This window comes from Mustela nivalis (genome assembly GCF_964662115.1).
Source record: "Mustela nivalis genome assembly, chromosome: 9".
Classification (NCBI taxonomy): Eukaryota; Metazoa; Chordata; class Mammalia; order Carnivora; family Mustelidae; genus Mustela; species Mustela nivalis.
The window spans coordinates 76,109,256-76,119,970 of record NC_139028.1 but is presented as its reverse complement, the minus strand read 5'-3'; the positions used below and the strand labels follow the sequence as shown (position 1 = coordinate 76,119,970).

Below are 10,715 nucleotides of genomic sequence, written 5' to 3'. Positions count from 1 at the left end.
TTGGAGACAAAAGGAGTTTGTGCGAAAGCTTTGCGTGTGAGCTTAGCGTCCGCGGCGATGCTCAGTACCTTCAAGCCTGCTCCACTCTCTAGTGACGGACGGAAGTGCGGGGGAGGCGGGCACGGGGCTGGGATTGCCCGCACTGGGGACAACTTGACAAACAGCAGCCGGAAACAAGGGGCAGCTGGGCAAATGGCTCTAACGGGGTGAGGAGCCAGAGGTGATGGATGGCAGGAGAGGGAGACCCGGGGCTAGAAGTCCCTTTGGAGGCTTGGGAAGCAGCGGTGCCTAAGGCCTTCAGGCTCAGGCCCTGGAGGGCTTCCAGCTCTTCCTACCCGCGGTACAGACCACCCAGCATGAGTCCAGAAAGCCACACAAGGTGGGAAGCCGGAAAATTGTGATTTTGTCTTCACAGAATCCCTCTCTGGGCCTGAGCTCTTCTGAATCCCTCTGTAGCTGGGGTACAGACACATGGCTACTAAGGACAACATGTTCTGAAGCCAGGAATATATATGGTCCCCATTTCAAAGATGAGGTGCTGAGAAGTTAATTGCCCTTAACTGTACCCCTTGGAATTGAGTTCTATGGACAGAGTTCTTGCGATCACTCCCATTTCTTGCTTCCCATGTGCTTTGACTCTCTGTGATTCCAGCTGCCCATCAGTCACCCTGCTTGTGCCCAGAGTCAATGCTGCTGCAAGTTTTTAACTGTCCAAGCCTCACTTGGATGGGGGATCTAGGGTCAGACCTGGGGAGCTGGGACGTCTTGCTTTCTGGCTATTATCCTATAGGACTGCACCGCTGGGTTGGTGAGGGGCTCACGTTCATAACCCAATGGAACTAAACGGGTAAATTTTACCTTGACGTCAAACTGCCCTCAACTTCCTGCTCCTATTAAGGATATTTTCCTGGTCCCCACCATCCCTCTCCCTCCCTCCACTCCCATCAATGACCTCAATGCAAATACGAGTGGGATGATCCTGCGGAATGTTCTGGGTTCTGGACGTAAGTGGGTGACACAATCCATCAGGGTACGAAATCTGTTCTCTCATTGGTTGTTCAGAGCTCCAGGACCACCCCAGACCCAGAGCAGCGGGAATAAGAGCTTGCTGCTGGTGCTGGGAGGCAGCAGAGCCACTGCTCCGCTCAAGAGTCCCTGCGACTTCCACAGCGCCACCGCCTGACGCCAACGCTGCCGCCGCTGCCGCCGCCTGGGCTCCAAGCCACCTGCTGCCAGGTGAGTTCCGTGATTCCCACTTTGCTGTGTGAATCTATCTCTCCTTCCTTTTCCCTCTCTCTTTTGCATTCGTCTTTCTTGTAGCTGCTCTCCGTTACTCTACGATTCATCGCAGGCTCCTGCCTCAGGTAACACTGGCCAGTCTCAGTCCCGGGACTCCCTGCTTCACTGCGCACTGAGACCCACTTCGCTGTCCTTGCCGCACTTGTGCTCAGGACACTGGAGCTCCACAGATACCGTGTGCACAGCGGGACGCAGGGGTGCTCACGGACCTGTTTGTGCCTAGTGGTCCCTGGGAAAGCATTTCGGAACTTTGGCCAGCCTCAGTGGGTGGCAAATAGGCTCAAAGACGGAGAGGAAGGCAGCCTTGCATGGCAAGCCCCTTTAGTGAGTTCTGGGACATTTTCTGCCCTGCTTTAAGTCCTAGCCCCAATTTAAGACTCTGCTAAGCTTGGTTCTTGCAGGGAATTCTTTGCCAGAGTGCGGAGCAGGTAAGTAGAATTTGTTTCTTCGGTTTCTCTAAGACTCCATAGGTAGAGATAATTCCCTTTTTAGAGACCTCCCCATGCCCCGCCAGGTAAGAGCAAAAGCCCCACACAGGGAGGACAGTTCTGGGTTGTGATAGGAGAGCCGCTTTGGTGACAGGGTGCTCAGAGATTATCTTCCGTGGAGACCTGGCCAGGATGTGAATTTGAGAGGGTGCTCTGTGGTGGGGAGGGGGCTACTGACAGAATCCTCTTCACCCAGTTGTCCTGCTAGGATCGCTCTGCTGTTACTCTGCTGCAGAAGGTGACATTTTTCTTCTCTTACAGAGAAGCATCATGGGCATCTGGAAGTTCTCTCCTTTCCTGGTTCTCAGCATCCTGGCCCTGTACCAGGTGGGCATCCTCCAGGCGGCACCATTCAGGTAAGACAGCCCTGCCCTAGCTACCGATCCAGGGGAAGTGGTAGACAGAGGCTCAGAGCCTCTATTTGCCTTCTTCCCCTCTGTAGGTCTGCCTCAGAGAACTCACTGGAACCCCCTATACTCACTGAGAACGAAGTATGCCTCCTACTGACTGCAGTGCTGAATGACTATGTGCGCCTGAAGGTCCGTGAGCTGCAGCGGGAGCAGGAGACTGACAGCTCCAGGTGAGGCTCCCCCACCCCGGGCTCAGCTCAGGGTATCTCCTCCCTCCTGTCATGCCCAGAAGGCATATCCCAAGAGGTAAGAGAGAACACAGCTGGACAGGTGGCCAGCACACTGCCATGATTCACCTCTGCCTGGGGCCCAGGATTCTAAGGCTCCCCTGACAATAGAGGTCACAGAGACAATGGTTAAGGCTCATAGAAAAAGATCCCTTTCTGAAAGCAGTTAGGGAAGGTATGAAATCCCCTACTCTGGCCAGTGGGTTGGCAGCAGTGAGGGGACTTCCCAGGATGGGAGGAGTTAGGACCAGTAAGTGTGAAGCCGGCAGATGGACCACACGTATCTCAGGAAGTTTTAGAATTAAGCTTCTTGGACATGGCATTCATTCATTTCATATTTGCAAGGTGAAGCCAAAGGCCTTGCAGAGGGTGGGGTTGGGTAGGGCACTGTCTGAGGTAGGTCTGGGGTCTTAGAGGTGTAGGCTCTGTGGAGACACACACATTGTCATGGGGCCAGATGCACTGCCCCTGCCTCCCCTCCCTGTGTCCCCTGAGCTTGGAGCACACACCAGTCCCGGGCTGGCCCTGGTCCCTCTGGGTCAGAGGCATGAGATGCACAAGCAGCTATCCTGCAAATCTCAGTGCAGAGCATGACGACTGATGTATTGCAACATGAGGAATGCTAGAGAAAGCTACTCCTTCCCCACCACAGCCATTCCCCACCCTGCCCTGGCTCAGGAAACTTCTAGGTTCTCCTAATGGAGGATTGAGTGCTGCATGGCTGCCTGCCTGCATCCCCCGCCCCCGCCTCTGCTCCAAGTGCCCCCTCCCTGGTCTAACCTTCTGCATGATACCCACAGGGGCAGACCCGGGCTGTGGTACCACCTGGCATGTCTTTTCCCTGCAGCCTGGACAGCTTCCGAGCTAAGCGGTGCAGTAATCTGAGTACCTGTGTGCTGGGCACATACACGCAGGACCTCAACAAGTTTCACACGTTCCCTCAGACTGCAATTGGGGTCGGAGCCCCTGGCAAGAAAAGGGTCATGGCCAGCAGCTTGGAGAGAGACCACGGCCCTCACACGGGCATGATCCGGGATGCCTACCAATCCCCCCCCTCAGCTTTCTAATTTCCTTTCTTCCTTCCTATATCATGATACATGTGGTCCTCTCTGGCTGCTGGTGTCAGTAGCTTCCTTTGTGGCAGTGGATGTCTGGAACCTCAGATGGGAGGAGAGCAAGATGTTCAGGCCAGAAGAGAACCCCCCGGAAAGAGATGAGGGGGCAGCCTTTGACTCCCCTGAGGAATCATAGCCCAGCTTCTCAGTCCTGCTTATGAATGTGTTTGTCCCTGGGGAATAAAAGTGCATTTGTAAGAAGACCTGAGCAGTGGTGGTTATTGCCCTGGGCCACAGCACAGGCTTCTCAGACTCAGAGATCTGTGCTTAGAAGGAGCCTTAGCCCCGTGGTAGCTGGATCCAGGGCATAGTGAGTAGTCCTGTGACCAACATCCAGTAGCTGGACAGGATCCGTGCAGAGCAGGTAAGCATCTCTGGGACCCAATGTTATACTTCCTCCTCCAGGTGAGTCTGGGGAATTTTCCTATTTCTAAGAAGGGATATTGGGTACCATTGAGTGGGCTGTGGCTTCTAGACAGTCCTTGAGTTGGGGTCAGTGTGGGGCTATAATCCTCTCTCCTAAGCCTTGCTTGCTTTTTAGTTTACTTATACAGGATAAGCTGTTACAGCTCTGTGTTCCCTGGCCACTCACCCAGAGCCACTTTGGGCTTCCTCACACCCCTGGGAATGTCTGTGGGAGTGATCATGACATTTTCCCCATAGCCTGTGTATTTCTGCAGTGAACACTGTGATTAGGGGAAAGCTGTACCATTAACAGGTGCCTCTCAGAGCAATCATTTTCCCATGACTACCCCATGGGGAAGACAGAATCTCTCTCTGACAGCCTCTCACTGATGGGCTCCTTTTCCTCCATCCTGCACACCAGCATCACTGCCCAGGAGAGCCCCTGCGACACTGCCCCCTGTGTGACCAAGAATCTGGAAGGCTTGCTGGCCAGAGCTGAGCGCATGGTGAAAACCACATTTGTGGCTGCCAGTGTGGACCCCAAAGCCTTTGGCCATCGCCACGAGGAACTTGGAGCCTAAGAGCTGAAAGGGATCCAGGAAGAAGGTGAGAAGGGAGGATGGGGACCCAGGTAGCGAAGGGGTGCAGTCCACACATTAAGCCTCTGAGAGCCCACCTATTAGAAAAAACCCACAAGGGAATGTCCCCATCCCAGCATCTGCAGAGAGAACAGGGAAACTCCTGGAATTTAGGGTCACTCCCCTCTATTTGAGCAGTCTCTCCCTGTGAAAAACTGAGATCATCTGCCAGAAAAGATCAATCTGTTTATTTAAATGACTGTCCCTGCATTTATAACTGTGATTCTTCTACCTTTGAGTTTGAAAGGTAAGGACGTGCTTTGGGTGTAAACACTATAGTGTCATGTACGTCTGAATTCAGAGCCAACACTTGGGATCATGAACTGATCTATTAGCTGTACGACCACGGGCCAGACATGTTTTCCAAGCCAGTTTCTCCATCTGTGAATCAAGGGCAACAATATTATCTACTTGCTAGATTAATATAAAGACTGAATGAGATAATAGATGTCAATATTTTCACAATTAATACGTTACTAAATTATGGCTATTTTTTTTTCTAGGTCACCATGAACCGAATTCTCTTTCCTTTAATTTAAAATGAATGCAACTCTTAGGATAAGGAGCATGGAAAACCCACACATCTGCATGCTTAATATTAAAAACATTCTTGCCTGAAATAAATTAAATCTAAATAAAAAGAATAAAATTATTGCAAAATTACCTAGTGTGCGTCTTTTTGTATGACATCATGTCTGTATCTGGTAGCAAAGATGGGCCCTGTGAGCCAACCCATGGCTGTTGGGAATCCTGCAAACCCTCAGGGGGACGGGGAGTAGCTGCCTGGTGGGTGTCTGGGGACACATAATAAATGCGGGGCCTGCATGGAACTCTGTGAAGAAACGTTGTCACTGGTGAACTTCATCACGATAAGAAAGGGTTTTTGACACATTTGAGAGGAGTCCCTACTGCTATTTATGGTGTTTCTTCCCGGAAAGCCTAAAGACCTGTGAACCCTTTGAGGAGGCTGACCTTGAAGCAGAGGCAACATGCTTGGGATGGGATGGGTCCTCAGTATCCCTTTCTGGAATTAGAACTCTACACCTCTCAAAGACAATTCCCCTTTATTTGCAGAGTTCCCTGGTCCCCAGCCCCAGAGATTGTCTGTGCACTTCCTCTTGACTCAGGTTTGCCCTTGCCCAGCCCTGCCTTTCCTCCCCATCAGCACCCCTCCTCCTCCCCATAGCCTGCAAAGCCCTTAAGAAACAGTGGCTCAGAGTCTGAGATGCTGCCACAGACGGACAGGCCAGGAAAGGTCAGCAGGTACCATTCAGTCCAACTTTTCTTATCCTCTGGGGTGCGGAGAAGAAAAGCGTGTGGCTCTAAAGCCTGTAATATGTTTAACAGAAACATTCATACCTTTAACGAGTACTCATGGAGTGGCTGCATGCCTAGGTGTCCTTTGCTCCTTTGGCCTGGACTCCAAAACAAGGTCTGTGGACCTAAACCTGACCTTTGGTCTAGATCCACATGCAGCCAACATCAGCTGAGATCACCCGCATCCCTACTACATGCCCATGCCCAAGAAAATAAGCATTTGCCTTTGTAAGCCAAGAGGGTTTTGAGGTTGTTTGTATGTAATATTGCTGTGGCTAAAGCTGACCGGTATATAGGCTTCGGAAGTGTTATAAAGTGAATGTGTTCCCTCATAAACTCTAACCCCCAATGTCACTGTGTTTGGAGACAGGGCCTATAGGGAGCAGCTAAGATTAAGAGAGATCCTAAGCATAGGGCCCTGATCTGATAGGACAGGTGTCTTATAAGAACAGAGAACGATCAGAGATCCCTCTCTTTCCCTCTCCACGCACACGCATAGAAGGGGCCTGATGGGGACACAGTGAGCACATGGCCATTTGTAAGACAGAAAGCGAGACTTCACCACACGGCAACGCTGATGGGACTTTGATCTCACAAGCCCAGCATCCAGAACTGAGAACAATACGTGTCTGCTGCTGAGCCGTCCAGCCTGTGCTGTTCGGTAATGACTGCCAGACTAATACAGGGGTCATTAGTTGGTGGAACTATTTTTGGTACCACAGCTTGTTTTTCCTCTCACTGAGACTTTGGGCTTTGTGTCGATTTGCTCAATGTCCAAATTAGCAATTTTATTCATTTCTTTTTATGAGTTCATTTGCATTTTGTCTCCCTAAAATCGACTTAAGGAATATTCATTGGTTCAATCTCCTGCTGCTGAAACTGGATCATCTGTACTGTAGATAATGAAGTGGTTTTCTCTCGTGCTGAATACATACATCACACTATAGAGCCATGAGTATAGATATATGTACCGACCTGGAGAAACCTCACATGTAATACTGAGTACAAAATAAAGCAAGTTTCGAAGGACAGATACCAGATGATACTATCTGTTTTGCATTTAAAACATGTCTAACACTACTGTACAAAACCTATAGATGTATACAGCCATTCATAGGGAGAATAAACATCACATTCTAAAAAGGGCGGGAACAAAATGTCAATAAGAAGGGTGTTTAGTCGGCACCCAGGATGGTTTTGTTTTATTGTGTAAGCCGGGTAGTTGGAATATGTGAATGGTCACGATATTTGTGTTTAGTAGGAAAGAATTTCATGAGTCTAAGTCTCTTACATTAAGGCAACTGTTGTCAATTTTTTTATAAACATATATTTTTATCCAAATGTATAAATTTTAAATACCCAAAGAGGATCTGCTGTGTTCAATGGAAAGCATGAAAAAAAAAAAATATCCAATGAATGCATAATTGAGAAAAGATGGCAGTAATAAATACATAGCTTTAGAATAGTGGTATATTAAAGTCACCAATTGAGAGCCAAGACTATCTGCTGCATCTTTTTAAAGAATACCACAATATTTTTTCCACAAGAGAAATATTTAGAACAGAAGGACTCAGAATTGATTAAAATAAATGGGTAGTAAAAGATAAATGACAAATATGAACAAAAATAAATTGAAATAAGGTCATAATCTGGGATCAAAATTGAATTGAAGGCAAAAAAAAATTTATTGGAAAATGGAAATTTATTTTTAGTGTCATGTGATGGGAAAAGGAACCCAATGTCAAGAAGATGTATTGGTAATACACACACATGCACCCAACAACATGGCCTCAAATTGTGTGAAACAAAACCCGACAGAACTGCAGGTGAAATATGTGTATCAAGAATTCTTGTTATGGGCGCCTGGGTGGCTCAGTGGGTTAAGCCGCTGCCTTCGGCTCAGGTCATGATCTCAGGGTCCTGGGATCGAGTCCCGCATCAGGTTCCCTGCTGAGCAGAGAGCCTGTTTCCTCCTCTCTCTCTCTGCCTGCCTCTATGCCTACTTGTGATCTCTCTCTGTCAAATAAATAAATAAAATCTTTAAAAAAAAAAAAGAATTCTTGTTATGGAATTACTGTACCCTGCTCAATAAGCCATTAGCTTTTGGAATCACCTTCAAATGCATGTTTCAAAGCTGGCTCTGCAAATACCCCTGACACTATGATAGGTTTGAGAAAACACAGTGTTTACAACCACAAAGGTGTGATAGAGCTTATTAGTAATAAGATTATGTCTACTTTTCCCAAAACCATTTATGAAATAAACCAGCATGTATCACATTGATTTTAACACCAGCCTTATATGCTAGTCTCCTTCTGGCCTTCTTTTCTTCTCCACTGATAACTCTCTATATACTAGTACCATGGTTTCATTACGTGTAGGATAAAGGTACTTCAGCTTCTCTTTTTCAAAATGCTCTTGGCAATTTTTCCACATCTATTCTTCCAGAAGTTAGTTAGAATAATTGTCAATTTTTAAAAATCCTGTTTTGATTTTGTTTGGCATTGGGCTTTCCAGGAAGACAACTGTATCGTCTCTAAATAAATAAATAATCTTTGTACATATTTTTGTTCTTTTTGTATCATGTAGAACTTCTTTACAATGTTGAGGCAAAAATGATTACAGTTATCCCTGATGATGAAGGGTATTGATTTCAAAAGGAGATTCAGTATCATCCTAAGAAAATATCTTTCTTCTTATTGTATATTAAGAGAGTTTTTGAAAATCATAAATGAATACTAAATTTTACCAAAATATCTTTTGGCACTAATGATGATCTTAGGGCTTTTCTCCTCTGACTTACTATTATGATAAGACATTTCCAGGCATAGAAATTCATAATAACAATTAATATTTTTGAGTACTTACTACATGTTAGGCTGTAGTAAATGCTTCACAGAGTTAATTAATTAATTAATTAATTAATCTTTATAATGATTGCATAAATAGACAGTTTCATAGTTCCATGTTACAGATAAAGAAACTGAGATCAGAGACATTAAACAGGTTAACCAAAACCATATGGCTATCAGGTCCAAATCAAGATGTAAAACTATTCGTCTTTCTAGGCTATCTGGCTCCAGAGTCAGGGGTCTTAAAGCCCTATACTTCTTTATTTTTTTCAGTGTTCCAAAATTCATTGTTTATTCACCACACCCAGTGCTCCATGCTTCCTCAATACCCACCACCCCCATCTAACCCCTCATCCCCCCCTCCAAAACCCTCAGTTTGATTCTCAGAGTTCACAGTTTCTCATGCTTCATCTCCCCCTCCAATTTCCCCCAACTCACTTCTCCTCTCCATCTCCCAATGTCCTCCATGTTATTCCTTATGCTCCACAAGTAAGTGAAACCATACAATAATTGACTCTCTCTGACTATACTGCTTCTTGATAAACTCTACTTGGTCAGACAATAGTGTCAAAATATCCATCCAAATTCCGGGTTCTTCTGACTTATTAAGGATTTTGTTCTACCACTGTTAAGTTTAATATTGGAGCTATGCTAATATCATCAAATGAATTAAAGCAAACTTTTGAATTTTTAATATATTTCAGGTCGGTATAAAAAGCAATAAAATCTATCTAAGCTTTAAGTTTCATATAATTTACCTGAAACTTATTTACAGAGTTCCTCTAGGTTTTAGCTTTCCTCACAGAGGTCTTAAGGTTTTCAATTTCTGCTATGGTTATTCTACTCTATTGTTACTCTATCTGTGCTTGACTTACATATATTTCTGTGAAATTTGTTTTTTTTTTTTAATTTTTTGCATGCATTAGCAAATTGTCTTTTTTTATAATTTAAAATCTTCATATTTGACATTATATCTTTCTTTTCATTCTGAAAGTAATATATCTGTATCTTCCCTTTTTCTTTCCCTCACTTACTTTACCAGAAAGTTCTAATTGAACTTTTCAGGAAAGAGCTTTAATATTTTTCAATTCTGCCATTTCTTCTTTTTTACTCACTAATTTCTTTGCTGACCACTTAACTCCTTCTCCCTCATAATTGTTGAAAAGTTCGTTGAGCTAATCTCTTCCTAGATTTCTGAGTTGAATTATTAAATTAAATTGCATATATTCTCTTTGTCCTGATCATTTGTATTTAACAACCTCTTCCCACTTCCACTGACTCTTCCTGATCCAAGTCTCCATCATGTTTTATATGAACTAAAACAACAACCTCCCAACTGATCTCCTTGTTTCTACCCTTTTCATGCAGACAATTCTGGAGTGATCCTTTTAAAATATAAGTCAGAGTGTGTCTATCCTCTGCTCAGAACCTTCCTCAGTTTCACCTTCTCACTCAGAGTAACTGAGCCTACTCTGCCTACAATGCCATGCTCCCAGTGTCTGCATGACTGACTCCTTCCCTTCCTTCAGAATTCTGGTGAAACATCATCTTCTCAGGACTATCTACCTTGAGTACTGTATACAAAATGACATTCCTCTCTGAACATTCTCCATCCACCTTATCAGCCTTATTTTACCCAAAGGATTTATCACTGTATGAGATAATATATTTATGGGGGGGGGGGGTGTTCAATGTACTTCTACCAGCATGTAATTTTATGAAGGAAGTTAGATTTTTTTTCCATCTGTACCTTGGGGCATAGGGTACAGTGTAACCCTTCAATAAATATTTGTTGAATGGATAAATAAATTAGGAAACTGTCAGGTTTTTCTCTTTCTTTTTTTTTCTTTAAGATTTTATTTATTGATTTGTCAGAGTGAGAGAGAGCAGAAGCAGGAGGAATGTCACACAAAGGGAGAAGCAGGCTCCCTGATGAGCAAGGAACCCAATGTGAGACTGGATCC

At 45.2% G+C, this 10,715-nt stretch overlaps 1 protein-coding gene across 1 annotated transcript; it reads left to right on the top strand.

Annotated features, from left to right (window-relative positions):
- The first annotated feature begins 1,068 nt into the window (after positions 1-1,068).
- LOC309840765 (calcitonin receptor-stimulating peptide 2-like) lies at positions 1,069-5,245 on the top strand. The gene is made up of 5 exons (XM_082683214.1): positions 1,069-1,236; positions 2,049-2,143; positions 2,230-2,367; positions 4,366-4,550; positions 5,086-5,245. Exons 2-4 carry the CDS (start codon positions 2,058-2,060, stop codon positions 4,523-4,525), a joined length of 384 nt encoding a protein of 127 aa, XP_082539340.1. The 5' UTR covers positions 1,069-1,236; positions 2,049-2,057; the 3' UTR covers positions 4,526-4,550; positions 5,086-5,245.
- Positions 5,246-10,715: the final 5,470 nt, after the last annotated feature.

Coding starts and splice junctions, on each gene's coding strand:
- LOC309840765 (XM_082683214.1), top strand. CDS start 2,058: ATGGGCATCTGGAAGTTCTCTCCTTTCCTGGTTCTCAGCATCCTGGCC. Junction 2,144..2,229: donor CTCCAGGCGGCACCATTCAG/GTAAGACAGCCC, acceptor TCCCCTCTGTAG/GTCTGCCTCAGAGAACTCAC. Junction 2,368..4,365: donor CAGGAGACTGACAGCTCCAG/GTGAGGCTCCCC, acceptor CCTGCACACCAG/CATCACTGCCCAGGAGAGCC.